Source organism: Argopecten irradians, chromosome 3 (assembly GCF_041381155.1).
Source record: "Argopecten irradians isolate NY chromosome 3, Ai_NY, whole genome shotgun sequence".
Classification (NCBI taxonomy): Eukaryota; Metazoa; Mollusca; class Bivalvia; order Pectinida; family Pectinidae; genus Argopecten; species Argopecten irradians.
Genome location: NC_091136.1, coordinates 26,605,589 through 26,628,409, shown reverse-complemented (window position 1 = coordinate 26,628,409; position 22,821 = coordinate 26,605,589). Strand labels below are relative to the sequence as shown.

At 37.3% G+C, this 22,821-nt stretch overlaps 1 protein-coding gene across 2 annotated transcripts in view; it reads right to left on the bottom strand.

The window, feature by feature from the left end:
• Positions 1-8,150: 8,150 nt before the first annotated feature.
• LOC138318017 (protein dispatched homolog 1-like) overlaps positions 8,151-22,821 on the bottom strand; it is a 50,365-nt gene continuing 35,694 nt past the window's right edge. Inside the window, exons 4-6 of one of the 2 annotated variants that reach the window (XM_069260040.1) lie at positions 18,939-19,062; positions 18,565-18,784; positions 8,151-16,886 (exon numbers count right to left, since the gene is read on the bottom strand). In XM_069260040.1, the coding sequence (XP_069116141.1) occupies positions 13,930-16,886; positions 18,565-18,784; positions 18,939-19,062 (3,301 nt within the window). In that variant the 3' untranslated portion in view covers positions 8,151-13,929. Of the gene's footprint in view, positions 16,887-17,199; positions 17,241-18,564; positions 18,785-18,938; positions 19,063-22,821 lie in introns of those variants that run through there. The other variant, XM_069260041.1, reaches the window with a different exon arrangement.

Sequence of the window (22,821 nt, the reverse complement as noted above, 5' to 3'; positions counted from 1 at the left end):
ATATGGACATACCTGACAACTATCGCATAACAAAGACAACTCACCTACTTAATAAGGATTATGGCCCATTTGTGTAGTTGTCATATGTCTCCTTCCATAATGTGTCAGTAGGTCACTAGCACAAATACTTTAATTAGATATGATTTCACTCGTTATAATATAATGTACATTAAGAAAATAATATCTTCTAATTGAAAACTGTTTTTATAGGGGTAGTATTTCACTATTTCATGGAAGATTAATTGACTTCCTTCTGGTTTTTAATTGAGACATGGATATTAAAGATATTGGAAATAACCGAAAAAATATTCATATGATAAAAGTACGTGCGTTCTATTCGTTCTCAAAGCTATAGGTCTTCCATCGCGATCATATTTATAGCATTACTAATACTTCACATTTGGTCTCGTTTAGAAATTGAAATTTGATTTAGTAAAGACCTAGAAAATAAATCTGATGACGATGTCTCGTCTGCTCTATACTTTTAACCACAGTAATCCGTTTAGCTTTGTGTTGTACATAGAAGAGTATCCTAGTTAGCTTGTCCTTAACCATTCTCTTCACTGCATTCCCCAAGAAGCAATAACGACGAGGTATTTCTCAAAAGCATCAAATACCAATAACAGTTAAAATGTAATTAAAACGTTGCGTCTTACCACAAACATAAAAAATGTTCTTCAAGATGAAATACCGGCGAGGCCTTTCTCAAATGCATAAAATACAAATAATATGTATAATTGCATGTTGTGCACGATATGCGGAACCTAAATGGTAATCATTAGAAAGCTTTACTTTATCTGTATGTTTTGATTAGGTCGCCTTCTACAGTATTGCCAACTCACCCGATACCGGGTTCTATCATTAGAAGTTTGTCTCTTAGCGTCACTATCTAGTCTTAGAACACTGGACGAAGCATCTATATACATGTAGTGTATTTTGTGTCACTAAATAGACATTGAGTGGACAAAACGTTTGTATTGTGATCCTAAACAAGAGGCACAAGAGGCCTTGGCGGTCACCTGAGTGCAGATACAGAAAGAGCATTGCAAAGTTGGTTCAAATCTGTAAAAGTATTTACAAATTAGAATGAACGAAAGTTGAACCTTTGTATTAGAATTTTTATTTTTTACTTTTCATTTTGATAGTTAGTGTATTATGTTACCGAACCTTATGCTTAAAATTCCAATTTGCTTTGCCAACGTTAAACAACAAAACCAAACTAGAAGTCAGTCAGTGTCAGAGATTTTATAAATTTCACTTTTTAATCTATGAAGATTATTTGGTTCCATCAAACCTGTGAATTCAGAATATTTTTGAAATTTTAGCCTATTTGACCCATTTTGGCCCCGCCCCTCTGATCCCTGTGGGTCAGCCAGGACCAATATGAATATTGTGTTAAAATATTATCTCAGGCTAATAATTCTCACCCAGTTTGACTAATTTCCTATGAAAAATAAGCAAATAACGTTCATAATAGTGTTTTCCTATATAAACTATAATTGACTTGACCCCCTCCCCAGGGGGAAACATGAGACCCCAGGGTCATATAATTCACAATTTTTGTAAAGGACCTTAAGACCTTTCCATCTATGAAGAGTATTTGATTCTACCAGTTCCAGAATTTCAGAAGAAGATTTTTGAAGTTTTAGCCTATTTGACCCCTTTTGGCCCCGCCCCTAAGGCCCCTGTGGGTCAATCATGGAAAATTTGTTAATAGGATTCAATGGCCATCTTATATGGATAATTCTGACAACATTTGACTAATTTCCTATCATAAATTACCAAATAATGCTTCAAAATGTGTTTTCAGTATATAAACTATAGTAAACTTAATAGGGGTAAACCTGAGACCCCAGGGTCATATAATTCACAATTTTTGTAGAGGGCGTTGACCTTTCTATCTATGAAGAGTATTTGATTCTACCACATCTGTGAGTGGAGAAGAAGATTTTTGAAATTTTAGTCATTTTATCCCTTTTGGCCCCTCCCACAGCTCCCTAGGTTTGTGCAAAATTTCATTGAAATTGCTTCAGCGGTTTGTGAGAAGAGGTCGAAAATGTAAATTGTTTACGAACACACGACGGACGACGCACTACGACGGACAAAATAACCTAACAAAAGTCCTTGTTGGACGATTCATCTGCACGATGACCATCAAACATCATTTATTAAGCATTGATGGAAAAAAATCCACGAGATTTACACGAAACAATCTCATGGTGACCCTGAAGAAAGTGCAACATCTGCATGGTGTCACTGAGAACAGAAACGATACCTAGATTAACAAGATGCCCAGAGGGCCTGTATCGCTCACCTGGTTATTGAAATGTCAAGTAATGTTCTGAACACAAGATCATTGTTTCTTTTCCGAAGGAATTTAAAGATTTACCTCTCATTCAAAACCCTTTCTGCTCCAGGGTGTCAGAGCCAAAATTTATACAAATTCTGTTATACTTCAACAGAGGATATTCCTGGCCAAAGTTGGTTACAATCTGAAGCATACAGAACTTTTATGAAGTCCTATATATTAGCGATTTAAAGGATTTACCTCTATTTCCCCTCTTGCGCCCAATGGGTCAGCGAAAAAATTATACAAACTCTATTCCTCTGCCCTCAAGGATGTTCCTGGTCAAATTTGGTTACATTCCATACACAACCCTATGACTAGTAGCGATTTAAAGGATTTGCCTCTATTTCCCTTATTGGGTCCGCCCCTGCCCCAGGAGCGTCAGAGCCAAAATTTAAAACAAACTATGCTCCCCTTCTCCCATGGATGTTTCTGACCATATTTGGATACATTCCATGCAAAACTCTATGAATAGTAGCGATTTAAAGGCTTTACCTCTATTATACAAACTGAATTCAATTCTCCTTTCCCCAAGGATGTTTCTGGCCTATTTGGTTACTTCCATGCAGAACTCTATGACTAGTAGTGATTTTAAGGAGTTACCATATTTTCCTTATAGGGCCCCGCCCCTCCTGCCCCCGGGGTCAGAGCCAAAATTTATACAAACTCTCTTCTCGTTCCCTATGATAATTCTGACCAGATATGCTTACATTCCATGCAGAACTCTAGGACTTGTAGCGATTTAAAGGCTTTATCTCTATTTCCACTATTGGACCTCGTCCCTCCTGCCCGCGGAGGTCAGAGCCAAAATATACAAACTCTGTTCCCCTTCACCCACGGATGTTTCTGACCAAATTTGGTTACATTTCGGGCCAGGTGAGCTAATAAAACAACTGTAAGAGACGCCTTAGGCAACAATCGTATGATGCACTTTAAAATGAAGCTTATCATGTGCCTCACATTGCTTATGAGACGATAGAATTGACGCGGTTTGGATGAACGAAACATATTGAAGGTCACCCAACATTAGTCAGAAGTCATGGAAGGATGAGTGTCCCTTGTATCACTAGAAAACAGCTTTAAAGGAGCGAAACTGACGAATGTCAGACCGACAAAACAATCTGACGAGCCCTAGATGGACAAAATGTCTACGGGATATTACGCATAATGTAAAAATATGTTTCGGTGACGAAATGTTCATCTTGAACCTTCTGAATTCTTGTTAATTTAAAACTTTTGCCATAGTGTCCCCAAAATAAATTTTGTTTTAGACAATAAGTCAAGCGGTGACTTGAAATGGAGCAATAACAAACGATGTCTTACAACCTCTTGGCAAATTGGAACAGTTGATTCATCTGCAATATTGTGAGCATGATCAAAACGCAAAATTGAAATAGAGAACGGGTATTATTTAAGACCATGCCTATCATGGCAACTAGCTAATATATCAACTGTAATGTAATACATATCCTGTAAGTATCGCTGTGTACTATAGTTTCTTTATATCAACATGAAAAACACTGCAGTTTTCTGATTAACAAAATATGAAAGAAAATATTTTAAGGAAAAGATCAAATTAATTACCGACACCTTAAATTTCAAATCACACACGAAAGCAAGAACTTTGAGGGATTTGTTTTATCATTCACTGTAACATAACCTAACTTATTTTAAAAGTGACGAAATCCTATAACATTTCAAACCAAAATCAATGAAATAAGAAAAAAAATATATACGCGTAAACTTGTATGTATACGATTGAAAGAAAATCGGCTATGGTTTTGAAAGGCTTCATAAGAAAACTATGCACAGAAAGGACAGATGACATCGTTCGCAAAGAATGTGACTCATGTCTTTTTTCCCAGCAATATACGGTCTAGAATTAGGGCCTCTGATACTTTCAGTAAAAAAACTTATCTCTGGGCAAAAAACACACAGATGTATAAGACCAAAGCAATATTATTATTGCAGGAAATCTAACCTAGTCTGCACCGACTGTAATTATGACCCCTGGATATGCGGGACCGATAATTACTCGGCTAGGCAAAGGAAAGGAAGGTGAAGACCGCATTTTAACTGGAGCTTACAATACGTGATTTGTCCTGCCGCAGGTTACAATGCCGTCTGGTGGCAGTGCTCTACTGACCTAAATACAAAGCCGAAATTTTTCTCTAATTTGTTAATATTCATTTTTGATTGGTAAAATTGAAGCCCTTTGACAGGGAAATTGCATCATATTCAACATTTATTACTAGATTCTAGTCTAGGTGTTCGATAACGAGTTTAGCAGGTGACGATCAATATCTAAACTAGCTGTTTGACCGAATATAATTTACAATCTCAAGTGTAAATGGGGCAGCGACGAGGTAGGCAGTATTATTCTTTGGGCGTCGGGTTCAATATTCAAATCTGATCTTGTAATAACCAACACCATTTCTTCCTCAGTCTTAACCTGAACAGAGATAACCACACTTTCAGTGATGGTAAGTTACCAAGGTAGCTCTATCTTACCTAGGGCAAGACAGCCTGCACACACAGAACAATATGACATCACAACAATGATAGTGTGACAACACAATAACATTCCAATGGGTCACGCCAACGTTGTCTTGCACTTATACATTATCAGCGGTAAATATGTCAATAAGTAATCGGGTTTGGAGGAAAACCTACTTTCATCCCCTTGAGAGTACATATATGTAAGACGATGTCAATCTCAACCATCGCCGTGAAATTGCAAGCTTTCAAACATTCGGCAAGCCTCGTGTTTAACAACTTAAGAACTTGCCCATCGGTTTGAAATTTTCCTGTGTCGCCCTCGAGAGGATGAAAGATTCCACAACATGTATTCCTTTTCAGGAGTAAACTGCTAAAAATGATAACAAAATCCAATATAGATTATTTGCAGTAACGGGGGTGGAAAACGAATATTCTGGTCCTGAAGAAATCTACTGCTAAAAAATTAATAAAACAGTTCCTGAATTCGATATAAACGAGACACGTCTGACTGTTGTGCCTTCTGATTCCAGGATATTTGTCCAGACATGCCTATTCCTGACCTTGTGACCTAGTACCGATTGGTAACCGATTCCTACTTTCTGTGGCCCTTGCGTAAGTCTAGCACATGAATATTTTTTTCATTTGGCAATGGCTCGAATTTTATATTTTTGGTCACTAGCAAGTGACCAAAATTTTGACTTATAATCTAATATCCGTATTCAGATTACAATTTTGTTATATATAAAATCATTTATTTTTATTTGCCTGATGATGTGCGGTGTATAGGTATATCAACAATATTATAGTAAGAACTGTGTCCTCGTATTTTCCATTAAAACAGTTTTTCACAAACATTATGTCATTTTCACAGTTGTTCGCAATAAAAACTACTTGCTCGAAGAAGTAAGTGCATATATTTTCAATTGCTATTCTGGTATATCTGCTTGCAAAAACCAAATGCCTGACATTAGTCCTGTTTGATAGCTACAAAACCCAAACTAAAACTAGTACGAATATGTAACTTTGAAACATCTCCAACTTCATGATTAGAAATACGTCAGTAAACCGATAAACCATGTACATTATATATATTTCACATCGCAAGTTAGTGAGCTTATTTGGAACGTGTCGCCGTCAAACGATATACTTTAAAAAAAAGCAATTATCTGCTTCAGCATTGCACATTCTCAAAGCTATCACAACAAATCCTAAAAAGCTATCTTGCTTTAGAGTTGATTGAGGATATATCAGAGACTGAGCCCCGTTCTTGTCCGATTGCAGACTTGCTGTCGTTTCATATCTGAGGAAGCTCAATACGAAGGAAGTTAACACTAATGTTGAGTCAAACTATGAAGAATCCAAAAGGTTACGCCAGCACTGAAATGTACTCTCATCTTATCATGCTGGTGGTCTTGGTTTCCTGCAGAAAGTGGGCGCAAGGTCAGAAAAAGTTCTTGAATTCATGTTGTTTTATTTCAAAATGGGGTTAGAACAGACAAGATCAATGCAAATGTCCTTGTCCATCTGTTATTGGAATTCTGTGTGGACAGTATATCAGGATCAGTGCAGGCATCCTTATACTTTTGTTATTATAATTTTCACTGCAGATAGTACGGCTAAGATCAGTTCGAACATCCTTGTACTTTTGTTGTTGGAATTATCACTGCAGATAGTACGGCCAAGATCAGTTCAGACGTCCTTGTACTTTTGTTGTTGGAATTTTCACTGCAGATAGTATAGCTAAGATCAGTTCAGACGTCCTTGAACCTTTGTTGTTGGAATTTTCACTGCAGATAGTATAGCTAAGATCAGTTCAAACATCCTTGTCCATCTGTTGTTGGAACTCTCTCTGCAGATAGTACGGCTAAGATCAGTTCAAACATCCTTGTCCATCTGTTGTTGGAATTCTCTCTGCAGATAGTACGGCTAAGATCAGTTCAGACGTCCTTGTACTTTTGTTGTTGGAATTTTCACTGCAGATAGTATAGCTAAGATCAGTTCAGACGTCCTTGTCCATCTGTTGTTGGAACTCTCTCTGCAGATAGTACGGCTAAGATCAGTTCGAACATCCTTGTCCATCTGTTGTTGGAATTCTCTCTGCAGATAGTACGGCTAAGATCAGTTCAGACGTCCTTGTACTTTTGTTGTTGGAATTTTCACTGCAGATAGTATAGCTAAGATCAGTTCAGACGTCCTTGTCCATCTGTTGTTGGAACTCTCTCTGCAGATAGTACGGCTAAGATCAGTTCGAACATCCTTGTCCATCTGTTGTTGGAATTCTCTCTGCAGATAGTACGGCTAAGATCAGTTCAGACGTCCTTGTACTTTTGTTGTTGGAATTTTCACTGCAGATAGTATAGCTAAGATCAGTTCAGACGTCCTTGTCCATCTGTTGTTGGAACTCTCTCTGCAGATAGTACGGCTAAGATCAGTTCGAACATCCTTGTCCATCTGTTGTTGGAATTCTCTCTGCAGATAGTACGGCTAAGATCAGTTCAGACGTCCTTGTACTTTTGTTGTTGGAATTTTCACTGCAGATAGTATAGCTAAGATCAGTTCAAACATCCTTGTCCATCTGTTGTAGGAACTCTCTCTGCAGATAGTACGGCTAAGATCAGTTCAAACATCCTTGTCCTTCTGTTGTTAGAATTCTCTCTGCAGATAGTGATTTGCTGATCACCTACCAGGTGAATTAATTTACAAAGAGATAGATTTTAACTCCTATCAACACACCTTAACCCATATGAAAACACCCAGAGTTGGTGTTCGGAAAAACTTCCACGAGGTTAGATTTTACAAAATTATGATTTATCCCCCGCCCCCCAAAGAAAAAAATCCTCTACGTTTATAAAACTCTTACAATAGAGAACTTGAACTTGAATCAATAACTATTTTATAACGATTTTCAGTGCAAGAATTGTTCTTATGAAACACGAGGAATAGTATCAATGGTGAAGTTTTCACACACCACATTCCTTGAGTAACATTTAGACAATGGGAATGACAGGATAAATTATGAGACTGTTTAGGAGCGATCGTGGTATGTAATCTAGAACTCCTAAGCAATGTCTACTTACACTAAAACAGTGAACCCTTGATAATCCAGACACCTTCCATCCCTGCCTTAACTGACTGGATTACATATTTTCAAGATAATCAAATTCTGTGGTCTCTGTCAAAATGTACTGTATGTAACGTTACGGTAATCTGCCCAAACTGCAAGTGTTCCGCACTATTGGTATCGGGTCCATTGTATTATTTCATCTGAATGTTACCAGCAGGAAAAACTGAACACACTCATAAATAGTTTGCCAAGAAAAAACACCTTTATTGCAATATTCCTGATAAATACATGGAACTTGGTCAGTCTGTTAATGATAAGACTGGAGAAAATAGAGCCATTCTGTAAAATTTAACAATACAAATTTAGCAGTTGATCAAGTGCATGCACTAGACATATTTAACTAGTGACAATATTACATCATACTTATCATTAACTAGTGTTAACACAATCCAGTTGTGTTATTGTTATTGAGTAATGTACAACAAATACAGGATAAAGTGATAGATGATAAATCTGTAAAATAATTTGACTCAATCACCCCTGAATATGAATTTGAATTCTCCCATTTCAATGGCTGGAACAGTCCATTCGAAATTTCAGGGGTGTGAATGAGATCAATGTAATATTATAATGTATTATGTTGGTATGATGCACCGATTGACATAAGATCCTTGACATGTGGTCCCTATACCTATAACAAAGTGTAATGTAACAAGTCGTGTAATGTAACAAGTCTGAAATATAAACATAATAATAATAAAACATATCACAACTTACAAGAGGTCATTGGGCATGCTTTGCATGCTAATCTAATTATCATTCAGTACCCTCAGATACAGAACATTATTAGTATTTTATGTAATCATTTAGCCCTCATTTTGAAATCTTCCATCTTTGGGTCTTAGAATGTTTGAGACCCATTGTGGATGAATCCCTGTTCTAACCATAAATCAATAGTTTTTTTCGTAAGGAACATTGACTTTTCTTGACTACTAACTCAAAGGTTTCTGATGTTAACATGTATTTCCCTGCTAGAGCACCATTCAAAATGAACACTATTATAAGTAATTTCAACTCTTCATTCTTGAATTAATCAGACGAGAAAAATTCAGTTGAACACAAATTAGTATACAAATTAATAAAAAATTCAGTATAACTTTTCTAAAAGGTGGTAAATGAATCGTGTAAAGATGGATACCCCTGGAACTGTCAATTTTAGGCCAGCAGTCAGCTGGGAAACCTTTTGTCATTAGTTCTTTTTTTATCTATCTGAGTATAAAACAGTCATGGAAGCAAGATATCCTGAGAATGTATTTGGTCCCAAAAATTAAAAGAAATTAGATAAGTCTAAGTAGTGGATACTAATGTAAGTAAATCATCACTTGATATATTTGTCCGATGCTCCTCACATTCAGTACTTCTTTCCAAACACCATAAAGTATGTTATTTTCCTTGACTAAGAAACAGTACCACGCCAAAAGTATTCGGCCACATCAATTTTTTCACTATATATTTCATACATTTTGACAGATTTGAGCGTATGGTAGAGCATTATAGTGGAGAAGAATTTCAAGTCTAATTTCAATCGAATTGGAGATATCATGCATGTAATCATCTATTTCGCAAAAACGAAATTAAGGAATATTAGGGAAAAAAAAGAGCAAACAGTTATATACAAACTGTTGCAATTTCAAGAAAATCTGGGCAAGAACAAAATCATACAAGTAAATGGAAAATTTATCAAAATGCAAGAAATATATTCTGGAGTAGTTAAAAATTTGTGACTGTATCATTTTGGCACAGTACTGTATAACTGTTTAACGACAGTAAAACTATGTTAACAAACTTAATTAATTCATATTAATCCTGACATCCATTACAATCTCAATGGTCAGTATATAATCTCTGGTTAACCACCATTAATCTCAACATCAAGAATGAAACTAAGCATTATTTAGATTTGGCTTAATCATTAAATTTGTTACCTTTGATGCAGAACACATTTTTTTAAGGTTGGCCTATATGTAGCTTTTTCAATTTACAATATATTGGCCTATGAAACTAAGTTTCATATTTAGAAACACAATTAACAATATGTAAAATTTGGGCATACTCAGAATCCAAGTTTAACAAAGTTAATAACAGCATTATAAAAATCTACAAAGCAATATTCTATTTCTCTATGACATACAACAATGTATCATTAGGAGGAGACTTGTCATCAGGTATCATCCTGTAGTGAATCTGTATAAATACATGTATACACTTTCTCTTGGGTTGCCAACAACCGATAATGTCTTTCATTTCCCATTGTGTCTTTTATCCTATAGGTAAGCGAGCACATGTATTCATGATCTAGCAGCCAACGAGACCCACATTTATAACAGTTACAGTTAAAATCCATGAAAAGTAAAATTACAAAGAAGCATGTAAAATGTACAAAGACCACAAAGTTAAAACAATACAGTAAAAAGACAAGAATTGTCAGAATATTTCTGAAAATTGCACGTAAATGACGTTAAAATAATAATCACTGATGTAACCCATTCACCCCTGAAGACACATTTAGACCCTTCCACTTCAAAGGCTGGAATAGTTCATTTTGTAATTTCAGGGGTGAATGAGTTAAAGCACAAAAATATGCTTCCATACGGATCAACACATATGGTTTGTAGCTTCATCGTGAAGGGGACAGAAACATCACTTTTACATTGATTGGCACAACTGTCTGCTCACATGTAATCAAAAATAATAACTCTAATTGAATACTAGGATTGATATTGAGAATCAGCACCTTCCTTACGTCAGAACTTGCATACAGTAATGTCTCAAATTATTACTGGAAATTGTCATTCTTTTACAAAGTATCTAGATTACTCATTAGGTCTGTTATATATCACGGCAACTAGGAAAAAGGGCTTCAGATTTTCTTGTGTGTATCACTTGCACATAATGATGACTGGGATCAATAATCAACAAAATGATCATGTACAAACAATTAAGCTAAATATGAGCGAACAACATTACTATAACAGCAATTTATAGACACTGCTTTTCGTAACTGAAGTGACAAAAAAGAACAACACATATGCATTTTATCGTTGCTGACTCTAGAGGAGAACTATAGAATAGTACTACTTACTTTTACTTTAACAGATCAAAGATAAAAGATATTCATAAAGCAGTGACACTTGTGACTGTAGTGATTGGGAACCTTCAAAACAAAATAAAGTCTGACAATGTTTATAACAATTAATTAATAAGTTTTAAAATCCATAAAATTACAAAATTATTTAAAATCCATAAAATTACAAAATTATATAAGTCTTATGTTTTTAGCAGTTTTTTACCATCCATAAATATACAGTGTACCTTCAGTAGAACACAATGTACTTAATCATTAGAAAATAAATCCATGTTTACAGTTACTGCTATACTAGTGATATATTCAGCCTACACAAGCACCTGCCTACTATACAGACCTCACTGAAACAAACTTGTTCATCACATAAATTTCAATTTTAAATAATTATTTTTCTTTATATACAACTCTTAATTAGATTTTTCAATACTTGAATTGTGGAGTTTGATATAAACCATCCTTCAACATCAATGTGCCAGACTTTTTAAAGGCGCAGTTTGGAGAGTTCTTTGATTGGCTTGTCTCTGTGTTATTTTAGCTGTAGTTTTATTTTAGCGCTATTTGTGCTGTCTTTGAAGCGCTAACATACTTTTTTGTAAAAATGGTACTTCTGGTATTGAACAACCTAATTACTTTAAGCTATATTCATGCTAGTAAATCATAATTTACAGTTGTTCTCATTTGTACTGAAATTTGACTGCAAGTTTACAGAATATGCAATTTCAGATTTGGTCCAAGTACATCTGTTATTATTTCCAGAACATTCTGGAAAATTCTTTAATATTATAGTTCTTCATTGTCCAATGTACAATTACGTATACAGCTTTGGTAAGGTTGCATTTACACAATGTTATCTTCAATTAGAATAGATTAAAAAAAAATCGAATCATTTATGAAATTTTGTACAAAAGACTAAAAAAATACATTTGTACCTGAAATGTTGACTATGACTTTAAATCAACATTTGATTGATGTTCCAAAGAGTAACATTAGATATGACAACTCTTCTTTGAAAACTTCAATGTACTAAATTGTACAGTATTTGACACAATAAGCACCCCTCCTCCTTTTTGAGGCCTTAAGTTGACATTATACCTTGAATTGAAATCAATATTAAATGCAGCCTGATTTTATGAATACCATGGTTTTTTTTTGTTTTTTGGGTTGTTTTTTTTTTTATTTCATATCCTCTTGAAAGTTGATAACGGTTTGCTTTCTTTGTGCAATAATTCTATGAAAGGTCAAAAGTTTGTCCCATTAAGGTTCCCCAAAATGTTCTCAATATTTAAGCACCCTGGGCACTAACTGTGCCCATGGTATCATAGTATACAACATATGTATACAAACACTTGGTTTAATTAATCTATGAAGTCTACAAAAATATTTTATCATCAAAATGAAATAACACTGATATTCTTTAAAAGATATGAATACATTGTACAAAATATGCTAAGTAATAAATAGGATTTATGTACAGGAAAGGAATGAGAAATATAAACACTAAAACACTATTATTTGTAGATGATAAGTATATGTGATCAATAATACATTTAACATGTCAATATTCTTAATATGATATTCTGAGATTCCTGTGAGTTCTTTCTTTTCTATTTTCTTTTTTTTCTGGGTATAATAGGTGAATTGGAAAGCTCCATTCAAAGAAGTAGCCAACACACTCTTACACAAGCACCTTCAGTATGACTTATACACATGAAATCCCTCACACTAAATCTTTACAAGCCCTTACAGTACATCCTAACACAACAAGCCCTCACAGTCTATCGTAACACAACAAGCTCTTACAGTACATCCTAACACAACAAGACCACACAGTCTATCCTAACACAGCAAGCCCTCACAGTCTATCCTAACACAACAAGCCCTTACAGTACATCATAACACAACAAGCCCTTACAGTACATCGTAACACAACAAGCCCTCACAGTCTATGGTATCACAACAAGCCCTCACTGTATATCTTAACACAACAAGCCCTTACATTATATGCTAATGCAACAACCCTCACTGTACATCCGAACACAAAGCGCCTCCACTGTACATCCTTACACAACAAGCCCTCACTGTACAATTTAACACAACAAGTACCCACAGTATAGTATATCCTAATACAACATGCCCTCACAGTATATCCTTACACAAGCCCTAACAGTATTTCCTAACACAACAAGCCCTCACAGTTTATCCTAACACAACAAGCCCTCACTGTACATTCTAACAAAACAAGCACTCACAGTATATCCTAACAAAACAAACTGTCACAAGACTCACAGAAAGCCCTCACAAACCATAGCAGTATAAAGCCTTACAGAATAAGCCTTCACAATATTTCCTCCTACAGCAAGCCCTCATAAATACATGCTAATACAGACTCACACAGTATGTTATGTGAGAAGAACACCATTTCAATCGTTATACATTCTATTTCCATTTGAGCACATATCTATGGAAGACACATCACATGGATCTATAAAAACTAACAAAGGGAATTTTTTTAATAAATAGTAAAAAATTACAATAAACATGTGTTGAAGTATCTGTTACAATGAGTGGAGAATTAAAGTATTGAATGCTAATGCAGTAGCGGTATATAGTGAGACCTGAGATTCTAGGTTTGATATAGGAACAGACTGAGGTAAGACACATACAGATGTGTGTTACATGGTGTCATTTCATAATGTAGATTATCTTCTTGAGAGCAAATATTGATTGTTATATTATGATTAACATGTGTATAAAATTGTCTTTTTCTCTCACAAAATACAAAATGTTACTCTCACAGAACAAAGGCATAACAAGAGCAGATATACCTACATTACAATAGACACGAAATGCTTATCATTAATTAGATATTCAGCATCAAGACCCCGAGTCTTTCTGTTTATCATTTGTGTCATTGGTTTGAGATTCCATTTCATCATCTTCTAAAAACACCTCTGATTCTGCTCTGGACCGACAACGTTGTGCATGAGCAAACTCGTCTTCTGGGTCAAATACAGACACAGATTTGTCAACACTGTCAATGGAAAACCGAACATGGCTGCCACGCCGTGGGGGTTCTGGACTATATTCTGTGGAAATAATTGTGCGACTATAACTGGGACGTGAGCGGCTGTGGTAGCGATGTCTGTACTCGTCCGTAAGTGGCTCCATTTCGTGGCTCTCGCTACTCGTTGTATGGTGATAGCTGCTGGAAGTTGACATGGTTGATTCTGATGTGGAATATCGTGTCTTGTCTCGACGATCCGGTACAGAATTTGAGCAACACTCACTAGAAGGCCAATGCAACTGAGTGAATCCCTTTGTTGGCCCGCAAACACACAACAGGCCTTGGAAGAAAAATGTAGAGTACGTCCAACTGATGGATATGATGAGCATAAGGAAGATACCAAACTTCTGGTACACTAGAACAGTGGATGGCATCATCATCGCACCAGCCAGGAATGTGGTCAAAGCCGCCATAGAGATAACATTTCCTAGTCTTGCAACAGATGTGGAAACTCGTGTCTTTCGGTCAAAGTCAGGGCACAGTTGGTAGGATACACCGTAATGGAGTGTGTAATCTATTGACATTCCGATTGCCACGGTGATCACGACAGACTCCAGAATGTTAAGGTCCCAATCCAGTAGCACCAGTACTGCCACGGTGGTAAACATCACAAACGCAATACTCAAAATCGCCAGGAAGCTTATCAACAAGTTCAGAGTTGTTAGAAATGCTACAACTGACACCACCGCTAGCGACACACCAAAAGCCAGTGGAGTCTCCTTCAAGAGACTGTTCTGAAGGTTATAAAATTCAAAGTCACTGACAAACCAGCCGTTTTTTATTTCAGGTGGTGCTGTCTGTATCTCTTGTATCACCCAATTGTTCACCTTTTTATAAAAAACATTGATTCTGTCATAAGCAAATGAAAATGATTCGTTACTTAGGAACTGTATAATAAAGGCACATATTCTACCGTTGTAAAATCTGAGGCCTGGAGTGTAGAAATTGTAGCGGACACCAGGAGTGGTCATCAGAGCTGGAATGTATTCAGTCAAACATTGGAGCATGGAGGCGGAAGACAAGGGTTGACTGTCGGTCGCATTACAGCAGGGACTGTGGTCGATACCCTGCATGTAGTCCATACAAGGTCTCTTCATCAGTGCTTGGAAATCCTCAAACATACAATTTGTGAACTGGAAACCAGGCATGTCAAAGTAAAAATCAGTTTGTCTTATTTTCTTACAAAAATTCAAAAACCATTTTTGTGCGTTGGTAGTTAAAGGATCAAAACTGTAGTCAAATTTTAGATCTCCTTTGTCAAACGGATCCAGACTGTTACCATTGTCAGCAGGCAAGACTCCCCACATGAATGTCAATGGCAACAAAGACCTGTGCTCGGTGTGCTCTTTCTCAAACCAAAACTTACTGTTCAGCACAAAATCATAATGTTCAAACAGATGATCAGAAGAGAACACTTGGAATTTTTCAGAAGAGGGTAGTTTTAATTTGGGGTAAAAAAATATCACAACTATACCACCGATTCCTATTCCTCCCAATAACACGATCCAAAGAATTCGCAGTTTTATCAGGATGAAAGGAATTACTTTTTCAAACAGAGTTCTTGACCAGTTAGAGAACTGGTCATGTATTTTATATGGAATTAAACACAGGTAGTAGCAGATTCCTTTGTTAGTTAGAAACTCAGGATTGTACCAAGCTTCACAGTTGCACCATTTGTCATGAATAATAATAGACGCAGGAAGCCACGTTACCACCAAAACAAAGTTGCAGACGACAGTCAGACCAGCATAGATACTAAAACACTTGATGGCTGTAATGGAACTGATGGTGGTTGTAAACAAAGCTGCCGCGGTCGTAAAACTTGTCACAAACATAGACAAAGTGGCATGTTTGAGAGTATTAGATACTATTTTCTCAAGTGTCCCATTGTTTGGCTCCGACTTGGCCAGATGCCACACCTTACTGTATATAAAGACATCGTCAGCACCAATAGCAATTACAATTATAACCGTGACTAGGTTCATATAGGGGAAGAATTTTATCTCAAACACAAGCATGTAGAGGAAGTAGGCCAGCTCCAGGGACCAGAACATCATCAGGAAGGTCATGATTGTGATGAACAGAGAGGCACAATACATCCAGATGACGAGGAAGATCACACCGCCCGCGGAAATCAGCCATATTGTATCTGACATCAGGTATTCACTGAACAGGAGGTACTTAATGCCAAAGTTCACCCCAACGATCTGTACTTCCTCTAAAGATTCTGTCCACTCTTCCATATGTTTGTATAGCTCTACCGTATTCTCCTTAGCATACACAGGTAGGAACGTCACCGCCAGCCTTAACATCGGCCATGTTACTTTACTGTTTGCCTGAAGGAACTCCACATCGGCTATGTAATGGAATATGTCATATACAGTGTTAAGTCTCATACACTTCTTAGGCATGTTGCGACAGATGTAACGCTCTGGTCCACGATTTAAAGTGTCACAGTTGTGTTTTAAGGTGTAATTTTGATAGAAGGCCGCACAACTCTGTAACAAACGTCCGACTTTGCTCACGTCTTCATCCTGAATCTCTGAACAATTCTCGTGTCCCGTGAGGAATGCGATGTAGTTACCTAACGACCAGCTCCGGCAGCAGTTATCGTCATTGGCTCTCAGACACATACCTGGATATGTTGGGTGGGTGTGGATACGCTCCTCTTCAACACGACACATGTGTCTGATTTTGTCGGCAGAGAAGAGGTTACCGCCATCCTTACTCTCAAACACAATCCTTGCCAACCCTCTGTAGTCTTTATCTATTACAAAGAACAAGTGGAATAGACAAATAAATTTTATAATATATCTTAACTGAATCTTAAAAAAAAATACTTATAGCTTGGCATCATGCTTTTTTATTTTTACCATTTTGGTAATCAGGTATTTTTTTATTCTTTTGTTTCATCCAAACTTTTATAACCCATTTTTTTTTTATCTACATAAATGTACATAAACTTTGGCCAGAAAGTTAAAGAAAGTGTTATCTGTGGGATTATGTATTTTCACTAACCCCAGGTTTCATTCATAGGAGTCCTTTTTGTGCTGCGTTTGACATAATTACTTAACAATTACCTGGTAGGTTACAGAGAGGAGTCCTTTTCATGCTGCATTTGACATATTTACTTAACAATTACCTGGTAGGTTACAGAGAGGAGTCCTTTTCATGCTGCATTAGACGTATTTACTTAACAATTACCTGGTAGGTTACAGAGAGGAGTCCTTTTCATGCTGCATTAGACGTATTTACTTAACAATTACCTGGTAGGTTACAGAGAGGAGTCCTTTTCATGCTGCATTAGACGTATTTACTTAACAATTACCTGGTAGGTTACAGAGAGGAGTCCTTTTTGTGCTGCATTAGACGTATTTACTTAACAATTACCTGGTAGGTTACAGAGAGGAGTCCTTTTTGTGCTGCATTAGACGCATTTACTTAACAATTACCTGGTAGGTTACAGAGAGGAGTCCTTTTCGTGCTGCATTAGACGCATTTACTTAACAATTACCTGGTAGGTTACAGAGAGGAGTTACCTTTTTGTGCTGCATTAGACGTATTTACTTAACAATTACCTGGTAGGTTATAGAGAGGAGTCCTTTTCATGCTGCATTAGACGTATTTACTTAACAATTACCTGGTAGGTTACAGAGAGGAGTCCTTTTCATGCTGCATTAGACGTATTTACTTAACAATTACCTGGTAGGTTACAGAGAGGAGTCCTTTTCATGCTGCATTAGACGTATTTACTTAACAATTACCTGGTAGGTTACAGAGAGGAGTCCTTTTCATGCTGCATTAGACGTATTTTCTTAACAATTACCTGGTAGGTTACAGAGAGGAGTCCTTTTTGTGCTGCATTAGACGTATTTACTTAACAATTACCTGGTAGGTTACAGAGAGGAGTCCTTTTCATGCTGCATTAGACGTATTTACTTAACAATTACCTGGTAGGTTACAGAGAGGAGTCCTTTTCGTGCTGCATTAGACGTATTTACTTAACAATTACCTGGTAGGTTACAGAGAGGAGTCCTTTTTGTGCTGCGTTTGACGTATTTACTTAACAATTACCTGGTAGGTTACAGAGAGGAGTCCTTTTTGTGCTGCGTTTGACGTATTTACTTAACAATTACCTGGTAGGTTACAGAGAGGAGTCCTTTTTGTGCTGCGTTTGACGTATTTACTTAACAATTACCTGGTAGGTTATAGAGAGGAGTCCTTTTCATGCTGCATTAGACGTATTTACTTAACAATTACCTGGTAGGTTACAGAGAGAGTCCTTTTTGTGCTGCGTTTGACGCATTTACTTAACAATTACCTGGTAGGTTACAGAGAGGAGTCCTTTTTGTGCTGCGTTTGACGTATTTACTTAACAATTACCTGGTAGGTTATAGAGAGGAGTCCTTTTCATGCTGCATTAGACGTATTTACTTAACAATTACCTGGTAGGTTACAGAGAGGAGTCCTTTTTGTGCTGCGTTTGACGTATCCCTGTTCGTCCCAGAGCTCAGTGTCATTGTCATTGTCCATAAGCTCGTCTTCGATCTGGTCCTCAAAGTCGGCTCCAAACGGCAGTAAACTGAGCTTGCTGTTAGGGTTATACATGACATTGTGGTAGGCAGTTAGCCTCTCTCCTAAGTCAGTACCCCGTGGCTCAAAGCCCTGTAATTATGAACATATTGTTATCGAAAGGCATTAAAGGCAAATAAGTAGTAAAATGACATTCTAAAATACTTTTACATAAGTTTACATCAGAATATGCCAAAAACAAAGCATTACTATATGATTTCTAGAAAAAAAAGAAAGATGTACTTACTGCCATTGGGTCTCCAAAGTCTGGGAGTTGTATAACTGTTGTGGACAGCACAAGACAGGTGGCCACCACAACAAACACTGCCAGTAGTACCACATAGGGGTAGTGGGCCAACACCCTCACATAGCTGTAATGTATAATGTACAATAGTAGTGGGCAAGTACCCTCACATAGCTGTCATGTATAATGTACAATAGTAGTGGGCCAGCATCCTCACATAGCTGTAATGAATAATGTACAATAGTAGTGGGCCAGTACCCTCACATAGCTGTAATGTATAATGTACAATAGTAGTGGGCCAGTACCCTCACATAGCTGTAATGTATATTGTACAACAATAGTGGGCCACTACCCTAACATAGCTCTAATGTATAATGTACAATAGTAGTGGGCCAGTACCCTCACATAGATGTAATGTATAATGTATAACAATAGTGGGCCACTACCCTCACATAGATGTAATGTATAATGTATAACAATAGTGGGCCAGTACCCTCACATAGATGTAATGTATAATGTACAATAGTAGTGGGCCAGTACCCTTACATAGCTGTAATGTATAATTTACAATAGTAGTGAGTCAGTACCCTTACATAGCTGTAATGTTTAATGTACAATACTAGTGGGCCAGTACCCCACATAGCTGTAATGTATAATCTACAACAGTAGTTGGGCCAGTACCCTCACATAGCTGTAATGTATGATGTACAACAGTAGTGGGCCAGTACCCTCATATAGCTGTAATGTATAATGTACAACAGTAGTGGGCCAGCACCCTCACATAGCTGTAATGTATAATGGACAATAGTAGTGGGCCATGGGCCAACACTCTCACATAGCTGTAATGTAAAATGTACAATAGTAGTGGGCCAGCACTCTCACATAGCTGTAGTGTATAATGTACAACAGTAGTGGGCCAGCAACCTCACATAGATATAATGTATAATGTACAACAGTAATGGGCCAGTACCCTCACATAGCTTTAATGTATAATGTACAACAGTAGTGGGCCAGCACCCTCACATAGCTGTAATGTATAATGTACAATAGTAGTGTGCCAGTACCCCACATAGCTGTAATGTATAATGTACAACAGTAGTGTGCCAACACCCTCACATAGCTGTAATGTAAAAAGTACAACAGTAGTGGACCAGCACCCTCACATAGCTTTAATGTAATATGTACAAAAGTAGTGGGCAAGCACCCTCACATATCTGTAATGTATAATGTACAACAGTAGTGGGCCAGCACCCTCACATAGCTGTAATGTATAATGTACAACAGTAATGGGCCAGTACCCTCACATAGCTGTAATGTATAATGTACAACAGTAGTGTGCCAGCACCCTCACATAGCTGTAATGTATAATGTACAACAGTAATGGGCCAGTACTCTCACATAGCTGTAATGTATAATGTACAACAGTAGTGGGCCAGTACCCTCACATAGCTGTAATGTCTAATGTACAACAGTAATGGGCCAGTACCCTCACATAGCTGTAATGTATAATGTACAACAGTAATGGGCCAGTACCCTCACATAGCTGTAATGTATAATGTTAAACAGTAGTGGGCCAGTACCTTCACATATTTATTTATTATAGCTGTAATATATAATGTTCAACAGTAGTTGGCCGGCACCCTCATATAGCTGTAATGTATAATGTGCAATAGTATTTAGGTGGGCCAGCACCCTCACACATCTGTAATGTATAATGTACAACAGTAGTGGGCCAGCACCCTCACATAGCTGTAATGTATAATGTACAACAGTAGTGGGCCAGCACCCTCACATAGCTGTAATGTATAATGTTCAACAGTAGTGGGCCAGCACCCTCACATAGCTGTAATGCATAATAAACAATAGTATTCAGGTGGGCAAGCACCCTCACATAGCTGTTATGTATAATGTACAACAGTAGTGGGCCAGTACCCTCAAATAGCTGTAATGCATAATGTACAATAGCAGTGTGCCAGTACCCCACATAGTTGTAAAGTATAATGAACAACAGTAATGTGCCAGTACCCCACATAGCTGTAATGTATAATGTACAACAGTAGTGTGCCAGTACCCCACATAGCTGTAATGTATAATGTACAACAGTAATGTGCCAGTACCCCACATAGCTGTAATGTATAATGTACAACAGTAGTGTGCCAGCACCCTCAAATAGCTGTTATGTATTATGTACAACAGTAGTGGGCCAGTACCCTCAAATAGCTGTAATGTATAATGTAAAATAGTAGTGTGCCAGTACCCCACATAGCTGTAATGTATTATGTACAACAGTAGTGTGCCAGCACCCTCACATAGCTGTAATGTATAATGTACAACAGTAGTGGGCCAGCACCCTCACATAGCTTTAATTTAATATGTACAAAAGTAGTGGGCCAGCACCCTCACATAGCTGTAATGTATAATGTACAACAGTAATGTGCCAGCACCCTCACATATCTGTAATGTATAATGTACAACAGTAGTGTGCCAGCACCCTCACATAGCTGTAATGTATAATGTACAACAGTAATGGGCCAGTACCCTCACATAGCTGTAATGTATAATGTACAATAGTAGTGTGCCAGTACCCCACATAGCTTTAATGTATAATGTACAACAGTAGTGTCCCAGTACCCCACATAGCTGTAATGTATGATGTACAACAGTAGTGTCCCAGTACCCCACATAGCTGTAATGTATGATGAACAACAGTTGTGTGCCAGTACCCCACATAGCTGTAATGTATAATGTGCAACAGTAGTGTGCCAGTACCCCACATAGCTGTAATACATAATGTACAACAGTAATGGGCCAGTACCCACAAATAGCTGTAATGTATAATGTAAAACAGTAGTGGGCCAGTAACTTCACATATTTATTTATCATAGCTGTAATGTATAATGTTCAACAGTAGTTGGCCGGCACCCTCATATAGCTGTAATGTATAAAGTGCAATAGTATTTAGGTGGGCCAGCACCCTCACACATCTGTAATGTATAATGTACAACAGTAGTGGGCCAGCACCCTCACATATCTGTAATGTATAATGTACAACAGTAGTGGGCCAGCACCCTCACATAGCTGTAATGTATAATGTACAACAGTAGTGGGCCAGCACCCTCACATAGCTGTAATGTATAATGTTCAACAGTAGTGGGCCAGCACCCTCATATAGCTGTAATGCATAATAAACAATAGTATTCAGGTGGGCAATGTAATGCATAATAAACAATAGTATTCAGGTGGGCAAGCACCCTCACACAGCTGTAATGTATGATGTACAACAGTAGTGGGCCAGTACCCTCAAATAGGTGTAATGTAATGTACAATTGCAGTGTGCCAGTACCCCACATAGTTGTAATGTATAATGAACAACAGTAATGTGCCAGTACCCCACATAGCTGTAATGTATGATGTACAATAGTAGTGTGCCAGTACCCCACATAGCTGTAATGTATAATGTACAATAGTAGTGGGCCAGTACCCCACATAGCTGTAATGTATAATGTACAATAGTAGTGTGCCAGTACCCCACATAGCTGTAATGTATAATGTACAACAGTAGTGTGCCAGTACCCCACATAGCTGTAATGTATAATGTACAACAGTAGTGTGCCAGTACCCCACATAGCTGTAATGTATAATGTACAACAGTAGTGGGCCAGCACCCTCACATAGCTGTTATGTATTATGTACAACAGTAGTGGGCCAGTACCCTCACATAGCTGTTATGTATAATGTACAACAGTAGTGGGCCAGCACCCTCAAATAGCTGTTATGTATAATGTACAACAGTAGTGGGCCAGTACCCTCACATAGCTGTTATGTATTATGTACAACAGTAGTGGGCCAGTACCCTCAAACAGCTGTAATGTATGATGTACAATAG